Here is a 22922-nt window from a genome sequence, read left to right as displayed (position 1 = left end):
AGCATTAGAAAATGAAGATAAGTGTAAGTTACAAAGAACTATGACTCTTTTGTTTAACTTTCAATGCTTAGATATCCAAGTGCTAGATGATTCAGAAATGCAAATCAGTTTTAAAGAACAAAATTAAAAGATAGAATTTAAAAATGCCAGAAATAGTCATATTTTGCTGAAAAACTCATAACCTGCTCCTTTAATTATACCTGCCTTTCTATTTGTATTCAACCTTCCAGAATCAATCTTTTAGGCAGTTAACAGGATCCCTTATTGTGATGGAGCCTGGCAATGCCCACATAAGAACAGGTTAATGGTAGTCGGACTTAAATTGCCAGAAAGTTACATGAGAAAAAAGAATTCTAGTAAAGTTACAGCGCTGGAATGTTATGAGAACTGCTGAGGATTTGGGCAGAAGCAGTGGGTTGCTCTCACTCTCTCCTTTTTGCTCTCTGCATCTACCTGTGCCTGACCTGTGTGCTGTCTGTGGACAGACCCTCTAGCAGCCAGCACAGACACATTTTTTGCAAAGGAAATCTTGTGTACACTCATGCTGTTATAAAGTGGAAACTTGCTGCCTCTTTCAGAATAAAACACTTCGCAATTGTGCAAGTCCTCAAAACAAGTACAAAGTCCTTCCAAGTACTTCTTTGAGCAAATTTTTTCAGTTTAAAGATAATTTCTCAGAAACAGGGAAGGAAATGTTCTGCAAACATTGCAAAGTTTCAACTTTGCAAATGTATTTGTTATTAGTAACTGGCCTGTGTCTGGCAAACTCTGTAACTACCACACTCTCAAACACTGCTTTTACTAATTAGTTCTGATCTTAGATGACCAGGTGCTCCCATCCTACAGGAGTTCAGCTTCTGTAAACTAGTGAAGATCTTTTGACTTCAACAAAGTTAAAGTTTGAGCTGAAGATCAGTCTCTTTTCCATGTTTAGTTTCTCCAATATAAGAAACTCTACTTGGTGAGAGTTACATGTTTTGTTCTGGGCATTTGAGTTTGTAGAGATTCAGATGATAAAGTTAAGAGGAGACAGGATTCAGAGACTAATAAAACAATGTGTTTTTTGCTTTTTTTTTTTTTTTTAAATTTTCCATACAAATCTTGTTATTTTTGGTAAGCATCTGTTGATTAAACTCACTAATATATCTGTGGATTGCTAGATACTTCAAATTACTCTACCACACAGACACACAGGAACAAAGAAGCAATCCTCCTTTGCAGAGGCCATTTCCGATGACCAGATTGACAAAACATTTTACTGCTCTCAAATGGCTTGGCTTGAATGCAAAATTTCCCATGTATTTCAGTATTTACAGGATAGTGCCATGCATGCATTTAATAAAAATTATGGCTACTAAGAAAAAGAAATACTAAAAAAACCTAACAATGATAAAAAACTGAAAAGCAAAAAAACCCAGTCTAAAGCAAATTAATAGAACTGAAAGATCAAAATGAAGAGAAGAATTCCTGCCATATCTGAAGATCAGTAGGTCTATAGCTAAGTTTTTAGAATCAAAACAGTTAAGAATGCAAGTATTTTGTCTGTTTTCATACAGAAACTTCCAATCACAACTGCTAGTGATTCCTCAATTTTTAAAGGTTCTATAAATGTCTTTGTAGGGCTTTTGATTTCAATTTTTATCTCTAAGCACAATCTACAAATCTCTAAAAAGCAAAACCTACTATTTCCTAGTGACAATTTTAGAACTTTTCAGGTAGTTTTATTTACACCCAATTTGGAATTCATTGTTCTCAGAGAAATAACAGAAACCAAATAACCATCAGAGAATTTCTGAATTCCTCTTATTCACTTCTTGTCCTTTGAGTTAATCCACTTTCAAATGTTGAGTTGTTTTTTCTTCCCATCATAGATGAATCTGCTTGCCTGCCTGGTATGTAGAGCTAGATGCACTTCAGACTATTAGTATGCAGGAATCTCACCTTTACCAGCCCAAATTTGCCTCCATCCTCACCAGTTGCATTGTTGCTCTTGCAGCCCTGCACATCTGCATAGAGCCTCTGCTGCTCTGCAGTACTGTCCTGTGACTGCTGTCTCTGGGCTACAATGAAGGAAGAGTGCCTGTGATGCAGAATCAGCACACACACCTTCAGGATTTTCCTTAGATCCTGGTAAAGAGAGACACGAAGTGAAATACACGTTGACTTCTAAGGTCACCAGCTGTTCCTTTGCTATGTTGCCTTCAGACACTGGAAGGTTCAACTTCAATATTCTCCATTTAATAAGAATATTCTTCATTTAACCGGTGTATGTACATATGAGGAGTGATGTAGAACCATATGTGGGGTATGCACACATGCACAGACACATACACACGTGTACACTTAAAGAACAGTCTCTTAAATAACAATAGTAACCTTTTCATTTTTATTCTAGCTCTCCATTTCAATTTTGCCTCTCAGATCTGTAAATATTACCACAAGAGGTATCTATCCATATGTATCTCATGCAGAAGCCGACCAGGTCCATCTCTCTGGCAGTTTGAATCCAGGCATCAGTCTTTCAGTGAAGATTTATTCAAAACTATGAAAAAAATTGTCATAGAAATAAAACCAAAAACTATCAAGGAAATATGAACGAAAATGTTTCTTACTTAAAAGTAAGCCATATCACAAGATGATATTAAGTGTAACATGAAGGAATTTCATCAAAAAATATTCCAAATACAGTCATGAATATATGACTTATTCATATGTCAATCAGAAAAAACAACCAAAAGTAATCTTGTCTGATTTTGAATTCATTACATTTTTTGTGAAAACACTATGAAATATTTTCTAAATATGTGATATATTCAGATATTTCTGCTGCTGTTACCTCAATTATTTCCATTTTTCCTCAATTATTTCCTCAGTTTCCATCAATTTCCTCAATTATTTCCATTTTTTAGCTAGGGGTTTATTTCTAATTTCGTAGTACACTATTTTTAGGTTCGGACTATCAGTTCAAACCTGTCTTAGTTTTGTTTTGAGCACTTATTAGAGACTAAACCTCCTTGTCATGGCAGATTGTGTTTCTCCATATAGCATATATAGCTCATACCTGAGATGGGAGTGGAAAAAGTTCTTGTCCTGCTAACTTTATTTATTTTATTTAACTTCTTTATTCATGAGTGGTCTGGCACAGACAGTCAGACCCTTTACTCCCTTTCAAACTCCACTGCAATTTAGTCATAAACAGGGACCTTTCAGCATTTTACCTAACTTTCCAGAGAGGTGTGAAGAAAATGAAACTGTGACATGGTGATGGCAGTCAAAGATTGTCCAGAAAAATATATATACTAAAAGCTTCCTTTAAAAAAACCTTTGCAGTTTGAACATAGGTAAGCCATTTGAGAGGAGAAAGTCCTCTCCTGGGAGGGAACATACGGGATGATGGCAAGAAATTCTGTCGTCCCACCTGCTCAAGAGATACAGGGACAGGAAGGAGAAGGCAGAGGAACTGCCAAGAGATGATTCAGCCATCATGGGAGGGATGTATTCCGCTCTTGGCTCCCAGTCCCACCTCTCCTCTAGCTTTTTGACGAGGCAATGTCTAAATCAGAATACATACCCAATTATGTTTTGTCTTTGTAGACAGTAGGATTATAGACAGCAATTATTTTCTCTCTGACCTCCTCAACCTTTAACTCCAAAAGCTGTGCATTTCTGGCCTGCAGCACTGAGAGGAGGCGAGGTCCCTGTATACAGGAGCCTCACAGTTTATGTGTTGTCCAGAAATAACTGACATCTGAATTTGAGTGCTCTTGGATCAAAAAAAGTGTTACTCCCAAATCTCTAGCAAATTACCTGAATTCTATAGCATGGGTAAACACTGTGATGCTTTATTGCGAATAATTTTGTGTATTTTTCTTAGTGTCTTAAAGTTATCAACTCCATAAGGTTTTGTCCATAGTAAAGCACCTGGGAAATCTCAGTGGTCTGGGTTCCTAAATCCTGTACCTGCCTGGCTTTTGCACTGTACCTTCAGAAGATAAATAACTGCAGAAATCTCTAAAGGTGCTTAGCCTCATGAGGGGAAGTGGAGGGGCAGGCACTGATCTCTTTGCTCTCGTGACCGGCGACAGGACTCAAGGAAATGACACGAGGTTGAGTCATGGGAGGTTTAGGTTGGATATCAGGAAAAGGTTTTCACCCAGTGGGTAGCTGAGCACTGGAAACAGGTTCTCCAGGGAAGTGGTTATAGCTCCATGCCTGGCAGAGTTCAGGAAGTGTTTGGACAATGCTCTCAGGCACATGGTGTGAATTTTGGGGTGTCCTGCGCAAGGCCAGGAGTTGGACTCATTAATCCTGATGGATGCTTTCCAACTCAGCGTATTCTATAATTCAATGAATGAGGGAAAGTGATAATAGCTGGGCTTATTTTTTTTCTTTTTTTTTTTCTCCATAAATGACAGCATGTACGTATACGTCTTCAGAAGAAGTATTGAAAAAATGCTTGTCTCTCCCAGCATCACATTCTTATTTGTTCTTGCAACAGTTTTGTGTTGGTTTGGGGCCAGAAGCTTGACCAACCTTCTGCTCAGCCTAAGCAATCTTGCGGTGAAGTAGATAGCTTGGATAAAGCTCATATAACTAATATTTAATGCAGTGAACCCATCCTGTGTCATAAAATACTGAAATTTATTAAAGTTAAATATTTTTAGTAAAATTAATTCTTGTTCCAAGACCTTACTTAAAGGAATGCATGAAAATTTGATAAATGGATACATGAAAGTCTTTGGATAGTTTAATTTCAACAAGTGTTTGGTTGCTAGTGAGGCTGCTTGTAAGCTGTAAGTCAAACCACGATTTCCTAAATGATGCATAGGTTTAATCTAATTTTTTTGCAAAGCTTTTCTTTTGAGTTGGGGTCTGCATGTAGCTGTAGATTTTAACTTGTTTCTTAAATTGTTTCAAGATTTTTGAACATGATTTTTGTCATTCCCTAGTCGTTATGGTTATGAAAGTGTGATTTTTCTGGTCTGTCATCAATGAGGAGTAGCATTCAGCACAGATCATTTTTTTCCCTACAAGCATAAAAGCAACCTCATTAGTAAGTCAGGTAAAAGGAGTAGTATATTCAAAATGATCTTTAAAAATTTAGGCTTAAGTCCTCAGTAATGTATATTTCCTAGTTCATTAATGCAGAAATACTGCACATAGATTTTAATCTCAGAGTTAATAATAAAAGCAATTTTCACTAAAAATATAAAAACTGTAATGGTAGAATCATGATATTGCATTTAGCTCTCCCACAAAAAGTCACTTTATTACTTTCTTTTGACACTTATTTTCATTCTGGGATTAATTTTACTATATAAGGGCTTCTTAACTATTCTATTAAAATTTCCATTCAGAAGCAATAATATCTAAGAGTGAATAATAGTCATGTAAATCATTATTTCATATTAATGTAAAAGATTTTGTAAGTTCTTATGAATTCTGCTGACATGCACAATTGTGAAAAGGTTATCTCTACATTCTGCAGTGATATGCGCTGGAACAAAGGAACTATTTTAAAAGCATCGGTAGAGTACATCAAGTGGCTACAAAAAGAACAACAGAGAGCCAGAGAATTAGAACACAGGCAGAAGAAATTAGAGCATGCTAACAGAAGACTTCTGCTCCGAATTCAGGTTTGTATAAGTGTTGCCATGAACTACAAAGCTTTCTCAGTACTTATCCTCCATTAGATTTTGTTAGTCGATATAAATTTTCTTCAAATTATGTTTATTAAAAAAAAATTTACTTTACCTTTTTATTTCTGTGTATATGGGGGAGCGGGTATTCTTTAGATTTCTAGGAAATTTGTTTGATAATTATACTTTACATAACATAAGTAAGTAGTGGAAAACTGTACAAACAGTTTCATTATGCATGTGTTAGAAACAAAGACAAAAAAGGGAAATAAGTATATTCCTGCAGCCAAAAATCAATACTGGTCACAAAGTTCATGTTTAATTTTTCCTTTCAAAATATTTAATGCATTATGCTCCCCTGTAACACTCTCTTATATTATATCTGCTTTTGTCCCTAAGAGGTAGAATATAGCCCTTCATGGCTTAAAAAGCAATATTCTAATATAGACCACACCTATGGAAATGGGAGGTAGATAGGTAGATAGACATAAAACCGATCATCTTATATATGCTGGTTTACTTATGTATCTGTATAATATAAGCATGATCAAGTAAAGAATCTTTTTTTTCTCTGGATAACAGTTTTATAATGAACTATCAAGTTGCAATATTTTTCTGCTACCTTCATTGGATTCAGTATGCAATGGTTTTAGAGAGGCTGTCCTACCTCTTCTGTTCCCATAGAATAGTTGCTTAATGACAAAAAGGAATATAAAAATACTTGACAATTTTTCTTAGATGAAAAATTTAATATTTTAAAATTTAATCTCAGAACTGGGCAACAGGTGTAACAAATTTTCATGCATGATTTGTGTACTTTCTGCAATTGTTCTGAAGAGACTGATTTCTCTTTTAAAACTGTTGTCTAATTATTTTTGTTTGAAATGTTAGGAACTGGAGATCCAGGCACGTGCGCACGGCCTTCCCATCATGTCTTCGCTCAGTGCTGTGGATTTAGCTGCGCAGGTCATCAAGCAACAGTCTTATCCAGAGGAGAACTCTGTAGACTACTCTCAACAAATGCCCCTGGTACATGGACAAAATTCTGATGTCTGTGATGGATCTACAGCCTTTTCTGATCCGCTTTCACACTTCACGGATTTGTCCTTCAGCGCAGCTTTGAAAGAAGAACAACGACTAGAGGAAATTTTATTGGACGACACAGTGTCGCCATTTGGAACAGACCCACTGTTGTCCTCCACATCTCCAGCTGCATCAAAAGAGAGCAGCAGGAGAAGCAGCTTTAGCACAGATGATGGAGATGATTTATAAAAGCAGAAAGGGTCTCATCCTTCTCCAAACACTTGTTAAAAGACTTAGTTAAATGTAAGCATGGTGTTTGCTCTTATTTTAAGGAGAGACACTGTAAAAATCAATTACTACATGACAAGGATTTCAATCAGCCCTTACTTCACAAGAAAATAAGATGGACATGAAGCCATACCACTCTGCCCCAAATTCACCCTCTGTTCACAGCCAACATTTGCATAAATCTCTCTTCACTGGGAATATTGTTACTATCACTTCATGACTTTTATCAGTACTATGAAAATGGTTACCAGAAAAGGAATACTCATGTTGCAAAACTGTATTCAAACTCTTTTCAATCTTCTTACACATTTCTCTGCTACAAATATGAGATTTAGTAATTTGCTAATTTCGTTATTTTTTATAACTAAAAATTCTACAAAATGTGAAGCAACAGAGAACTATTTAAGCTGGGAACCGTAGAGATGTTACAGGTTTTAAAATCCAAAAATGTCAGACGGTAATGCTTTCACACAAGCATGAAGTTTAAACTGTGTGGGCTTCCCTTTAGAAGGAGAAAATCCATTAAGCTTTCTATGGAATGCCTTTAGTTTTTTTTTTTTTTTTTATTTCATTTGTAGAAAAAGAACACTCTTTTAAGTATCTATTTTAATGACATAGAAGAAAAATGGAAACTAACATAATGACAGTGACTCAAATGGACTCAGACAGAAAAAGACACAGCATTGCAGCAGAAAGACTGTGTGGATATACAAGACAGCACAGACATTCCACGTTACACTTAGCACAATTTAAAACAAGCACTACTTGTGACAGTGCTATGTCAGCTACTTATTCCAAGAATATCCAAACTGTGTCCTTTTTTATATGGAAGAAATTGGAATTCAGATACAATACTGGGCTGCTGGATGACACTTTCAGTGTCCTTTGACAGCACAGTGAGGTTTTTCCAAAGGGACTCTATCTGTACATGTGCTTTTGATCCATTTGGAAGCAGAGGGAAATTACAAGATTCCCATTCCATGCACTCCAAACAACGAGAATTTAATTTCGTATTTGGCTTTGGACTCCCTGCAGAAAAGCTTGAAAAGAAGACTTGTCAAACTGAAGGCAATATTCAGAAACACTGATGTGATGCACTACCTCTCATAACCAGCTTTCTAGGAGGGGGCATTCAGAAAACTCACTTCTATACATAGTGAAATTCTGGAGAGTGATGTACGCTCCTAAAGAACATGAAGTGCAATCATTCCAATTGTAATATTAAAACATAGGAAAATAAACTGGAACAGGTTCTTCATAGCTCTTCCTCAATCAAAGCCAAAAGATCCCATTAGGGAGTAGTCATGGTTTAACCCCAGGCAGCAACCAAGCCTCATGCAGCCACTTGGCCACCGCCCAGCCAGAGTGATTGGGGAGAGAATTGGAAGGGTAAAATCTGGAAGGCTCAGGTTGAGATAAAGACAGTTTAATAGGGAAAACAAAAGCTGTGCACACAAGTGAAGCAAAACAAGGAATTAATCACTGCTTCCTATGGGGGGAAGTCAAATGCCATCACCCCAAATGTCCCCTCTTCCTCCTTCTTCTCCCACTTTATATACTGAGCATGATTTGATACGGTGTGGAATATCCCTTGGTCAGTTGGGGTCACCTGTCCTGGCTGTGCCTCCTCCCAGCCTCCCATGCACCCCCACCTTCCTTGCCGGTGTGTCAGTGTGAAAAGCAGAAAAGGCTTTGGCCCTGTGTAAGCCCTGCTCAGAACAAACAAAAACATCTCTGTCCAGCACAAATCCAAAATACAGCCCCACACTAGCCACTGTGAAGATAATTAACTCTACCCAAGATGAAACCACCACAGGAGTTCTGTAATGATTCAAAATATGTTTCAAAAGTGTGTATTAGCCTCACTTTAGAAGTGTCACAGGTTTGGAAACAGTAAGAAGAGATTAAAGTGGACTACATTTTGCATGAACATTTTAAGTTTTTAAAAACATACTATCTAAAATGAGAGCAATTGTTTCTTACAATTGCCTCTTTTGTTATTGGTACCTGGGCCCTCCTCACAGTCATTGTGAGGATTGTGCTCCTGCCAGGCCATAGCACATGCCTGACCAACCCTGGCAGTGTCACAGTAGTTTCATAACTGGAAAATTAGCAGCTGGATAATAAATCACACTCAGATGTCTGTGAAAGATGATGGTGTATCCAGTTTCACAAGAATATTTATAACTTAAGGAATCTCAAGGTTCTCTATGAGTTTGTGCAAACTACCTGGATGTGAGGTGACCTGTAAGCACAGACCTGACCATTAGAAGAGGCTTTGATACACACACACATCATGGATAAAAATCCAGACAACAGACACATTCTGGTAATTTTCTTTTGTTTTTGTTTGTTTATTTTGTTTGCCTTTTTATTTGTTTTGTTTGGTTCAGCTTATTAATTTTGGTGGGTTTTTTATTTGTTTTGTTTTGGTTTTTGTTCTTTTTTGCACTTTTTTTTGTTTTTATGGCACATCAGAAACACAAACAACTATTAACCAAAGATAACTGGATATAGGACTGACCACCATTTCAATTGGGTTAATTAAAAGAGGAACCACTTTGTTGTAGTTTTGTCAAAGACAATTGCTAATATTGACACCTGAATACAAAACATGATGAATTAAAAGTAACCTTTATGCCCATATTATGTCTAGCCTAGTATGAGTATTGTCCATTTCAGCAGATGAAAGGAAGGGTTATTTGGTTAATATCAAATGCCATTTGTCCTTGTACTGCAGTTTCTACTACATTAGTTTTAAATACACCAGTGTGGATTGCTCATAATGGAGAAAAAGAAATTAAATATTAATGTATTACATGATTTTCCCATTGAACTTTTACATGTGAGTTAGACCATACTTCTGAACTACACTGATTTTAAATAACATCCTGAATTTCATCACTTTTATAAGCACTGTTCTAAAAAAACATTATAGTGCATCCATTAAATTTTTTAAAGTTGATTTTCATTCTTCTGACTATTGCTTCAGTCTAAGACACCAGAATTTTTCTCCCTCTTCTTGCATGAGAAACTTAAGATAGTCAATGCTCTTCTTGCAAGGCACTGTATTGCATCTATCATTTGACATATTCGGGCTGTCTTCTTTCACACAAAACCCTCTGCTCCCTTGCCCAAAACAATAAATGTATCAATCCTCCTAGGTGCTTACTATGGCAATGGTATTTCACCAACTTTGCATTTTTTTCTAGTAGGAAGTAATCAAAATTAGTATTTCAACTAATAATTATAACCTAGATTACAGGCTCACCCTTGAAATTTCATTTTTTTTCTAGTAGGAAGTAATCTGAAATTAGTATTTCAACTAATAATTATAACCTAGATTACAGGCTCACCCTTGAAATTAAATGGTGGTACAGATTGCAAAACCAGACTACCACATTCTGGGAATTAATAGATGCTACTGAAGGTATTTAGGAGATGCATGTGCTGGTAGTCACATCCCAGACGTTCTGGAGTAAACACCCCCTCTCCTACCACAGGCTTGGAAACAATGCTGTGAAGTTGAGAGGATTTCTAGGGCAGAGCCAAGCCCAGTCCTACCAGCTTCTGCGGAGGAAAGGGATCTCATAAGTACAGTGACAAATCCTGACATTTCTGTCAGGCAGAATTTCTTTTCTGTCCATGTAAGTTTTATTGTGCTGAGTTGTGGTGCAAGAAAAATACACCTTTTAGTTATTTCCACACCCTTTAGTTTAGTTACACCCTTTAGTTTATTTCCAGGAGATTTAGTGAAATCTCGTGAAAGAGATGCATAATATGCCCATGGCTCTGGACATAGAAAAAAATTTGAAGTCTTACCAGATCTTGATCTCAAGCAGGGCAGTTGGTAGAAGAACTGGCTATTTTTGTCAAGATGCATTAAATGAGGAGGTATTGCTTGTTTTCAGCAACAGCTGTTCAAAGCTGGTGGACATATTCCTACAGAATCCACAAAACACCTGACTGATAATTACACAAAAGGAAAGGGAGTTGAAATATTAAGATCCTGTTTAATGCATGACATGGATATAGATATTATACTAAGAAAAGAAAACTAAATTATTTCTTTGTGCATAGCATGGATAGTGTGAAAAGGTACAGTAAGTGCAAACAGTTTTAACAAACAGAAACACAGTTGCTTTATATAACAAAATAACTAAATATAATTCAGTTGCTTAATCTTAATAAGAACATTGATATTATAATGCTTTCTGAATTTAATAGAACTGTATATATAAATGGAGGATGTAAAATCATTGTAATTTAAAATTATGTTAAGTCTCTTAGATAAGTAAAGGCATTTACATTGCTATTATGAGACTGTAGAATATTTTTATAATAATTGCTATTTTTCATTGTTAACCATATGGTATCTTGTTTTCTAAGTCATTGTATGCAGACAGAATGTACTTTATTATGCACTATATATGCAATCTTTTTACAATTACATTTTATACTTGCTGGCATTTTATGTTTATTGTATGAATATAATTAAAGGACTGAAATGAAAGCATCTTTTTATATGTCCCTTGTGAAACTTCACTGTCCAGACCCTCAAAAATGCCACCAAAAGGCAATCTAGTAACATCCAGTAAGAACATCTGAGATACCTAACAGACAAAATGCTTCACAACAGCTAAACATTTAGTCCATTATGATACATCATTATCCAGTAGCATCCCATTAATAAAAATAATTGATACATTCTTTAATATGGTCTCCTGCCATCTGCTTATTCCTGCTGCTAAGGCTTTGATTTATGGAAAGTGTTTCCAGAATGTTGCAAAATTGCTAGCAGGCATGATGATATCAGTTAAATCACTAAGAAGCTCTACAAAAACCTTTTAATGTACTAGATGTTCCCCAGACAATCTAGGATAAACAGAATATTGTATTTTAAGATGTAAAACATTTTTTAAAGCTGATAATTAGGTAGCATTTGGCACTAAAAGATACTCACTTAAGGAAGTTAGTTAAGGATTCAGATTTCATTTTAAATTCCTAATAGCAAAAGTGCTGCCTTCTTTAGAAGGTATGTGGTGCTTTCTGTGCATGAAATGATGCAAAAGTTGTTGAGTAGTAATACAAATTTCAACTAGTTTTGTAATAGTTTATCATTTCCAGTAAAATAGTGCTCATTGTTTGTGTACATCAGGTAAACATTTTATTTGTACTAAAGACTTCTTCAGTCTCTTTATTTTGTCAAATCATTAAGACACCCCATGAGTATTAAAACTGAATATTATTATAAATGTTATTTAAAGTTCAGTGATTATCTATGGACGGAAGCTTTGCTTTTTTACATATTTATTATGTACTTAGGATTTGACCATAAAAGGTACTCAGCTCCTTTGTGAAGGGACTGAAAGCCCCTACTTTGCTTTGTAGAAAGCCAATGCTTATCCTGTTTAGGACTCAGACACCTAATGACTAAATAAACAACATCAGAAAATAAAATCAGAAGTTATTTTGGAGAACATAAAAGCCCTATTTGATATACTGCTTGATTAAAAGTAGTGACGTTTGCCACTGACAGACAAACAGATTTAATGTCAGCATCATTTGTGGTGACAACCAATGGGAGATTAGAGGAAAATATATGAAGTTGTGATAATAATCAGATCAAAAGTCTAATTATAAAGGAGACTGCAGCAGTGAAGTATGCCAAGGCTTATTGGTTAAATCACTGGTACCATCAAGTTAAATATACACCAGATTCATTAATTGGCAACCACAAGACAAGTGTTCTATATTCAGAGTGGTGATGTTTTTGATATAATCCACCACATTGTGGTTAAGTATATGATTCATGTAATAAGAAGAAGGTGCCTCCAGGCTATTGTTCCTACCATGGATTAAAATTTGCATATTGCTTCTCCTTATGTCAAAACATCTGGTGCCTGCAAATGCTAACATTTCGTTAAAAAGTTTCACAAGATAGGAAAAGTGGATTGGAAACCTTGCATGTGAATCATTCAAGCATTATAATGGAATAAGAAGCTGAGTTATGAACAGGCAGATTAAACAGTAGTATAGTCAAAGAGATTCATATGCTTATGAGTTCAAGACAACACTTTGTATAAGAAGGGGAAATGCCTCAAATCACAGAAATAACCAGTGAGTTTTTTTCAAATATCACTGAGATATAAAATCTCAGTCTCTCCAAACTGCATTTTCCTGCCCAAATAAGATCCCTGTATCTAAGCATATGTACTTAAGTCCTAAGATTGTGTTTAATACATTAATTTTATTCATGCACTTTAAGATGTTGGCATCCTTACCTGCCAAGAAGTTTCCTGACTCTTATATTTACTTTCTTATTTTACAGCAGCATATATCAGGGTTAAATCTCAAAAGATTTCTCTCACTAATTATCTTAATTATCTTGCCTCCTTGGAAAACCTGTTAGTCCTTGCATTAGCACCTAGACCTAGACTTGAGACCTTTTCCCCTAGATTTGCAGGAGGGACTTAAGATGTTAATTTTCAGTTATTGAAATTTTGTGGGAGTTTTTTTTTGTTTTTTTTTTTGATGCTAGGTTGTCAAGAAAGCTACACACCACACATTGCTGTGATTAGCAGACACATTACTGTTGGAAACTTTCCTCTGTGTGAAAGGAGGCAATAAACAGTGTTTTCTCTGAAGGGCCTCAATTCGAGTGATATCATATCTATTAATTTTCTGGAATCAATGCATAAATATTTCTAGATGGATGTCTTGCTTGCAAAAGAAGAACCATTCAAAAAGTAGCTGCTCTTCAAAGTGCTTTTGAATTTTTAAAACATACTCCTTGGATTAGAAATTCACTTTCAGGCTTCTAGAATTCTAGAATGTAACACTTATGTAGCCTGAGTCACCACAAAATGATACCTCTGGCATGTCTCAGGACCACGTGTTTGTGAAACTGAGGCAGCAGGAACAGCATTCTGCAACCAGTCCCACTGCCAGAAGATTCAAATGAAACAAGTCCATCTCTCCAGGTCCCATCTCTCCAGGGAAGGACACCCCTTCCCTGTCTCACTTTTCATCTGGATTTCTTCTTCAGATGGCTGATCACAGAGCTCCTAATTATCCTGCCTCAAATCCAGAGCTGGGTCACTTTTCAATCCTGCTGACATCCAACAGGTTCAAAATCTGTAAGTATAATACTGACATTACACAATCTGGTATTGGCCCATGATACAAGCCAGGATTTGGCAACATGCTTGAGCTCTTCCACAGACCTCCCAGACTTCTGAGCCCAAGGAGATTTGAACAAGAGGGCAGCCAAAATCTCGGACCAAGAGCACACCCCTACAAATCTGCTGAGAACATTAATTTTGTTAATGGTGGTTAACAGGAGTTTTGGTTGGTTTTTATTTTTAAGTATTTTACTGAAAAACATGTTTGTGCATTGTATTTACTTCTAATGAGCCTGTCTTCAGTTCCCAAAAAATTCAAAACAGTTTAAGTTTAATACTCAGAATTTGACAAAAATTGTTAGCTAAAGTATTTTACATACTATTCCAGCAGTAGGTTAAGTTAATGTTTATTTTTAAAGCATAACATGACAACCTTAAAAGTTCTTAACATAATATCTTTTTATCAATTAGTTTTTCTGTGACATGGACACCTCGTATCATCATTAGGGAGAGGAACCTCAAAAAAAAAAAAAAAAAAGAATTTCTACCGAGCCACTTGGAAAATAAAGGCAATAACAAAACTGATTGCAGAAATACCATTCCATCATTTCCTCTGGAAAATAGTTTCTACTGTAGAACAGTTAATATACAGAGCTAGCTTGCTATAAAAATAAACTGACAAAAAGCAATTTAGTCTTACTGCAAAGTAAAGTAAGCATGGTCATTTTTAAGCATGGACCAGAGAACTGGCTCCTGCAATAAGCACCCAAGGGTGGAAATTTACACTCAAAATTACTTTAAATTTGACTTGCTCTTTTGCAGTGAGTAGAGAATCCTTCGGGCAAGTGAAAGCAAAACACGAGACAACTGAAGTTAAGGAGCATGAAAAACAAAGGAAGATGCATTTTTTGTTTCCAAAATGTCACAAATGGTATTTGGTACAGCCTAAGGAAGATCTCTGCTCAAGGGCAAATATCAGCCTGAGAAGCAGGCAGAGGAGTACCAGGCTGGGCTCTGGCAGAACCTGTCCCTTCCCAAAGGAAAAGAAGGGAGCTTATTTCAGGGTATTTTCTGCTTTCACTAGGGTAAGTTATGAGTACCCCTTATTGCCCACCTCTAACATTATTCTGTCCCTCCTCAAACCAGGACTCATTCTGAAAGATAAAAAATAAATTCTCCCCTCCCTTCTTCACTGTTCCTGTCTAAGAGGCTGGTGGAAGTGTGAGGAGCATCAGCTCCTCCTGCTTCTCAGGGAGCAGCTGCAGCTCCAGGTGAACCTGCCAGAGCAGTCAGTTGTTTAACATGCTGGTAGTTCTGAAAGAATGTGAATACACTACTTGTAACAAGTATTTATGTGATTATTTCAAAAGGCGAGATTGGGTTTTTATATATCTTGATCTTAAAACTACCAAGAATGGGAATAAAATAAACATATTTGCCCTTTAAGCCTTGTTGCTTCAGAAGAACTAATTTAGTTTTGATGCTTACTGGATTGAAATCCAGTAAGAAATAGATATTTGCTTCTCTCAGACCCCTGAAGTCCCAAATTGGATGGTTGTTGGCTTCAGCACTCATTGTTGCTAGGAGGTGCTCATGGCCTGTTGACAGCCTTGCTGGTGGGTCCAGATTTTGCATCAAGAGCATGTTGGCTTAACAGGATTTCCTTCTAAATAAGGGTTCATGCTTGCACTTTCAAAATTATTGTTTGGATAGTTAAGAAAAATGTGGTTATTACTGCAACCATCAGCCTCATGTCCTGTTTTGAACGGTGAAGTAAGGCAGAGAATTAAGTAAATTACACACTAAAATATTTGCAAAAATGTGCCTATTTGGACTTTCCCCTTCAAAGTCCATTTCCTGAAGCAGATGTCTGAAGCTGGAATACAGGCTATGAATTACTTCATTTTGGAGAGCTAAGTTCTCAAGCAAACTGAGAGCAAGTGATTCTAGACTATTCATAGACTGTTTCAGTGTGATGGCAGCTTTTTAATTTTTTTTCTTTCTTTGCTTAACTGTATTGTAAAAGTGTTTTTGCCAGATGCCAGTAGCAGCCAAATAATTTAAAAGTAGAGGCAGTGATGTGGTTTACAGCCAAATCAGGCATCTGGAATATATGGAAAAATATGGACACAGATTTTGTGTACAGAAGTAATTAAGGTCCTAAGTGTCCCCCTCAAATTCAGTCTGCTGGTATGTGGAGCTAAGATGCTACCCAGAGAGCAGCAGAAGAAACGGATCTTATAAAAATCCTTGCAGCAGTATCATGCTTTCCCAGACTTGTTTCTTTTCTTATTTATGAAGTAACTTCATAAAGTTACATCACTTTTCTATTCCATTATTAGAGCACATCTGCTATCAAGAAGGCTGTGGTAGCCCTGTTCTCATTTAGTGCAAGGTCCTGCATTATCTCCTTTGTCTATAAAATGCAGGGATACTTAGGTCTGTATTATAAATAATAATACCTGTATGCAATGGATGATTCTAATGATGTAGTTGAGTTTCAGGTTTTTACTGCCATTCATAAACTGCTTCAGCAGACTTGTTGTAATTTATGATATCAATAGAGCCCCTTAAATTACATCCTAGATTCTGCCATGTATTGCCCTATGAAAGAAAATGGCTTTGTATCCAATATCAGTGTAAGAGGAGTGCTAAAGGGAGAATGAACCAAAAGTCAAGTGCCCTTTATTGAGAGCGAAAATTGCCTTCATGGTGTGCAATATGTGAGAACTGAACACTTGAAAACAACTGCTGTAATCCTCAACTTAACTGTTTGCTTTGTAACTGTGTGGAGCTCCCTAACACTGATATGTGATAAGCTTGTCAGAGTCACAAGAAAGGTGAGTGCATCTTTCACCGTGCTGCACTTTTTGGACCCACAGCTTTTAACTCAGAATGTCAGGGTCAAAACAGCGGCTGAACATTTTTGAATTGTCCAGTCTGATTCAGGATCTTCTATGTCTACCATGCCACGACCTGTTGGGGGGAATCAGGGTTCCCAGGCCGAAAATATTAATCCTGAAGCCATGTTGCCCAGAGTAGTGATGGCCCTTGTAAAAGAGCCAAATATTCTTGGCAGCAGCATGAATCTGCACTGACAGTTTTGAGTGTTTCCAGTCTTGACCCACGTACAAGTACAAGTTGTCTTGTCTGCCTTTGTTAGGCAAGGGGATAAATCCCAGTGCACCCATTAGAAGATGGATCACAGCATGGTAGGCTATTGCCTCCACAGTTTTTTTTTTCTCCCCTTTATTCGTCTTCCTCCTGTAAAACCCTCTAAGGAGGTCAAGAACTGCAGGTGGTGAGGGGACTCTTCAAAACTAGCAGAGAGGACTGGCCAATTTAGCACTGAGTTATTTTAATTCAGGTGCTTTCTTCTTCTGCAATGTGTAAACCTTCCTTGAGCAGAGGACTCCTGGGGGTTGTGGCTGGAGGGGATCCATTACTGTCTTGGCTCCATCAAAGCTCTTCTGGGGACAGGGAGGTGACGTGGAGGCACTGAATCTTGCTGGGGGACAGCTCATGTGGTTCCCCACCACATGAATGCTTTCATTCCTGTCTAAGGAATTATAATCCACCGCTAAAAATCAACAGAAAATGAAGTTTTACAGAAGCTATACTTACAGAACCAGACAAGCTTCTGATTTCAGAACTGCAAGCACATTCAAGCTGTTTGTGTTTCAAAAGCCATTTGTGTAGGATATTAAAGCTGGATTCAGAAGAAACACTATAGCCAGGATACTGTCCAAAATATTTGAAATGTTAATAGGATTTTTAGTAGATGTTTTACTATTTGCATGTACTTTTAATTTTTCAAAATATTTAAATGAAGTTTATCTTGATTGTTATTTCTGAGGAAAGACAACTTTAGAGAGGTTCTTCTGCACAAGGTGCAAAACACAATCTTAGCAGATTTTATATATGGAGAGAATATCTTGTAGTTTTCAAGGGTGTTCAGCTGATAATGGAGAGGGAATAATCAGATTAATTTTGTCTAAACAACAAAGGAGACATGAAGAAAAGTCTTGTTCTGAACATCCCATGTAAGTTTGAAAATACTTTGTCTTGATCTGAACTTTGAGCATTAAATATACTGACACCGTGAGATCAAAATGCAGCAGAGGCAAATAAGACATGGCATGTGAAAATTTCTTGGATTTTTAGATAGCACTCTAATTCTATTGTACCTTACAATTTTTATAGCAGAACATATCAACTCACAGGAATGTTATCTAGGCTACTTTTTATTGCTTTTACTGTTTTATTTCTTTTTCTTTTTTTCAGTGCAATTTAATTCTAGTGGCATTGTGTAATTTTCATCAACAAAAGAAATTAAATGTATACAGTAGAAAATGGATCCTGGTTTAAAATGCTCCAACCTGTCAGATGTCCATTAATCTATATATATTCCGTGTAGGAAGTAGAGAGCAATATGAGTTTTCACATTCTTTGTATTTAATATTTACCTGTGGGCATGTATAAGAAAATTCTAATAAATCCACAGCTACTTACAATCTACAGAATGGGACTAACGCTGGTAGTTGATGCTAAACTGACACAAACCAGATATTCTCTTAATGTTACTCCAAGGAATTTTAAACTGACTCTGTTAAAGCCAAGGTTATTTGCCTTGGGGATGCCTAATGGAAGGGTTATTATAACACTGTCCACAAATAGGTGTCTTGAGAGAGCCAGGGCCATAATACTTCATTGACAGCTAATAGATTGTGCTATTGCTGTATCATAGCCATCTTTAAGGCCAAAGGTCACACCTCTTCCTTAATATTTAAATAAAGATACTTGACTGGAGCAGAAAACAGCTTATTGCCAGTGATGGCTGCTGCTCAATTTACAAGAACCTTTACAAAGTCATGCTAATTCCTGGCCTCCTTAGAATGCACGATAACCTTTCATAAATCCATCTTTTCCAGATGTCCTTGGAAATGACAGTTATAAAACTACAAATGATTTGTAATGCAAAATGGGACTGACAGACTTGGATATTAGTTCTCAGTGTAGTAAAATGACTAAAGACTATAGCTAACAGAAGACTTAAACTGCATCAATAAGTATCTGCCAAAACAGCTCATGAGTATCTTCAACATGTTCAGTAAAAGCTGCAAAATAAAGAGTACTCATGATTGTAATATGACAAGTGGCAAATTTCCCTCTAAGGGTCTCAGAGCAGAACTTTGTATCTGTGGGTCAGTCTGGAAGGCAGATTTTGAATTGCTCATGCTTCCATTTCAGCATTTCATTTGTCTGTATCTTCTCATTCATGAACAGGACTTTTCACGAACCAAATACAGGTTTTATGAGATGAAATTCTATTTACATTTGCACACATCACAGTTCAAATTGATTATAGAGTCTTTTTAAACTTAGAAAGTGCTGCTGAAAATACATTTTGTTAAAAAATAAATACTCATTCCACCTTTAGGGAGAATATCCTCTTCAAGGTTTTGAAAGTATATATATAACTAAGGTTTCTGAGTTTCACTAAAATACACTATAATTTATATTTATGAATAATTTTGTTTTCTGTTACTACAGGGGAAGCTTTATAATACAGGAAAAAAAAATACCTGTATAAAGATCCATGAATTTTTTCAATAATTCCAGATGTCTACAGAAATCAACAGAAATAACATTCATTGTCAGGGTTGTCTAGAAATGCAGTCTACTAGCTAAGGCTAAAATTATTTCCTATTGCTTAAAAAAAATTAGGAGGAGACAAACCTAAGTAAGATAAAGCATTAGGGTGACAGCAGCAGCGCATGGGACCAGCTGTAGGAGAGCAACCTGCATTATGGCTACTATTCCTGACCCTTCTCTTTGATTTTCCCTCTCAGTTTCAATGTACTTGCTCATTTTTGTCTCAGATCCTTTGTCTAATAGACTCTAACCCTGGGAAGCATTAATTTTTGGAACTTGGAAACATTCATGGAGTTAATAAGATGAAGTAAATAAGAAATGTTATCCATCAGGATAAGGACGTATGTTATTACAAAAGTAATTTTGCTCTTCTTTCCATATTGTTAAATCTACCTGGGAAAATAATAATATATATTAGAACAAATCACTTAGATTAATTGGTCACAAAAGTGTTCCTAGCTTTTGTTCATTTGGGAATTAGTTCACAGTCCCGGTTTCTACAGTGGTACTTGTAATTCCCAAGTTTTATATGGATTATCAAAATATATTTGAGCCCATTGTCTGTTCCCATATGTTTTACCTCACCTGTACAGTTTTTCTTTCATCCCAACAATTGTTTGCCAAGACATAATTATTCCTGCTCCCAGACTGAATTAGTGAAAATTATTAATCAGTCACTCTGTAGTTTATGAAGAAAAACCTAGTCATATAGATATTGAGTGGCATTAATAAAGAAATAAATTTGAAAAATAACTCTTCAGCTTTCAATCTATTGTTTGTGAGCCGTAATCTTATTTTTCTCCTTGCTCTATTTTGTTTATTTCCATTAAAAATTCTGATTTTGTATTCTGAAGCTCAAACACCATCTCTATGATGTCACCTGTTATGGTGAGTCAAGGATGTAAGGGAATAAATCCTGTGCAGTAATGACTTTCCTCCATCTATTTACGGCTTTTGGTGTAACTCTTGGGGGTCTTGTGTGCAGGGCTACGAGCTGGATTCGATGATCATCGTGGTTCCTTCCAGCTCAGCTTGTTTCAGTGGTTCTGTGATTCCGTTGATCCAGCTGGGAGGTCTTTTCTCAGCTGTCACTATTAGTCCATTCTCACTGCACGTCCTTTCCCTTCTTCTCTGGGACCTTCCAGCTTGCCTCTCCACATAATTTATTGCAAACCATAGCTAAACCAACAATGCCAAGAGGAGGAGGACATGGATTTTGGCAGGTGCCCTGAGCGTCTGAGGACCACCATGAATTTGGAAGGTACGAGCATGCTCATGAAAGAAAACAGTGTGTGCTGGCATAACCTTGTTTGCAAAATAGCTACAGGAATTTGAGTTGAAGCCACACTTCAGGCGTTGGTAGTCAGTCTTCAGGCTTAGCAGGAATTCCAATAGTGGACTCAGGTGCAAGGAAATCCAGGGTCACTTGAGTGAAGCTCTGTAGAGGCTGTAGGGAAGGTGAACAGCAATGGCCTCAGAAACAGCCACACACAGCTTGCAAGCAAATGTCTCACTTCTGTGGTGCAAGCATGTGAAGCACGTACAGACCAGGGAGACAGAGGAGCAGAGGTTTGGGAATGCCACAAAATACTGCCCAGATGTTTAAAGATATTTTTTAGGTGTGCAATAACACTAATATAAATTTAATTATTACTGATGCATTCTTTCATGTTTACACTGGAATATTTGTGCCTGGTGGTTTTAATAGTGATAAAAAGGATAAAATATTTTCTAAGTGTTTTCCCTGACAATTCAAGTAATGACAATATACACGGTTAACCTATTTCCCCAAAAAGTATACTCCCTTGCCTATTCCTCTCATTTGAGGGACATAAGAACACGGTGTTTGCCTTCACAGATGTTTAAGAAAAATTTACTCAAAAAGTACGAAAATTATTCTCTGTTATCTTAAGTTTACAAAGTCCTATCTGTTTGTATCATCAGAAAATAAAAAATAAAATTGGAAAAAATAGCACAGTGAGAGAATGCTTTGGTTTGGGATTCCTAAATTCCAGAAAACAATCTGTGAACTTGCCACATGTACTTGGAGATTAAAAAGAAAGGGAGAGAGTATTGGATGGCTACATATGAAATGGTTTTCTCTGCCAACCTGTTCTAAACCAGTAATTCAATTTCAGTAAGAAAATTGAAACCATGTGCCTCGTTGTTGGAATGATTGGTAAATTATACTTGGTTAACCATTTTCTTCCTGCTCATCCCCAATATGGTATATTTCCTCAATTCTTAAACATTTTTGCAGGACTAGCAATGAATCTTTTCATGTTTAAAAGATCAGCACATATTTTATGCACAAAGATTGCAGTGCCAAATAAATTTCTGCAGTAGACCACCTGCAGCAATACTCTAAATAATATTTAGAGAGGAGTCCACCTACAGGGGAAAAGTAGCCCAGACACCTATCTGATCAGAGATGATGAGGCAAAGATGATGAAGTTATTCACTAAAGTGGACTCTGTAGTTCTTCTGCCATAAGCAATATATTCAAGGAACTGATTGATAAGACTTGTTTTCATGCAATAAACATTGGAAGGATGAAAAATTAAAATTGAAGATACACCATATAAGAGTAAATGTGATCAGAACACAAAACCAGGTGGCTGAGAGGAGATAATACGGCATATAACTGTACCATTAACTTGTCTTTTGTCCTGCAAAAGGAAAGAGAAAACAGGAAGTTTAAAAAAAATTGAGGTTTTCCTCCCTTTTTAGTGTCCTTGCTAACCCAAACCACTATGTACTTGTTTCCTCAGTGATGTACTGTTGTAACCTAGAAAACAAAGCTATATGAATAAACTTTATGTTATTAAAATGGAATCTATTAGAAAAGATAAATGCTCTCATTGCAAATTCCAAAGTGCCAGCTGTCCAATTCATGGTCTTGCTGAAATGCCTACACACAAGTAACAAGTGGGTTATCCCAGCAAATTGCTGAGAACTGTTGGTAAAATTCATGAAAGAACTGTGAATAACCTGTGTGATGAACGGGGTCAAGAAATCACATCCTCTTCATATATCTGAGGAGAGCTTAATTAATCCAAATGAAGAAATTAAAGGTGTATGAAGGGGATTAAGGCAAAAGCTGAAAATAAAAATAGATCTGCAAAATGTTAGATCTCTCCTAGCCTCAAAAGAGATCAATTAAATCTTTACAAGAGAAAAGGCACTGAAGAGG

The 22922-nt window shown here is 36.5% G+C and overlaps 1 protein-coding gene across 2 annotated transcripts in view; it reads left to right on the top strand.

Moving 5' to 3' along the window:
- The window catches only part of TFEC (transcription factor EC), an 86078-nt gene extending 78930 nt beyond the window's left edge, over positions 1-7148 (top strand). Inside the window, exons 6-7 of one of the 2 annotated variants that reach the window (XM_041471511.1) lie at positions 5489-5636; positions 6531-7148. In XM_041471511.1, coding sequence (XP_041327445.1) covers positions 5489-5636; positions 6531-6911 — 529 coding nt within the window. In that variant the 3' untranslated portion in view covers positions 6912-7148. The remainder of the gene's footprint in view (positions 1-5488; positions 5637-6530) is intronic. The other variant, XM_041471510.1, reaches the window with a different exon arrangement.
- Positions 7149-22922: the final 15774 nt, after the last annotated feature.

This window comes from Pyrgilauda ruficollis, unplaced genomic scaffold (assembly GCF_017590135.1).
Source record: "Pyrgilauda ruficollis isolate IOZ18807 unplaced genomic scaffold, ASM1759013v1 scaffold27, whole genome shotgun sequence".
NCBI lineage: Eukaryota > Metazoa > Chordata > Aves > Passeriformes > Passeridae > Pyrgilauda > Pyrgilauda ruficollis.
This window is presented reverse-complemented; position numbering and strand designations above follow the sequence as displayed.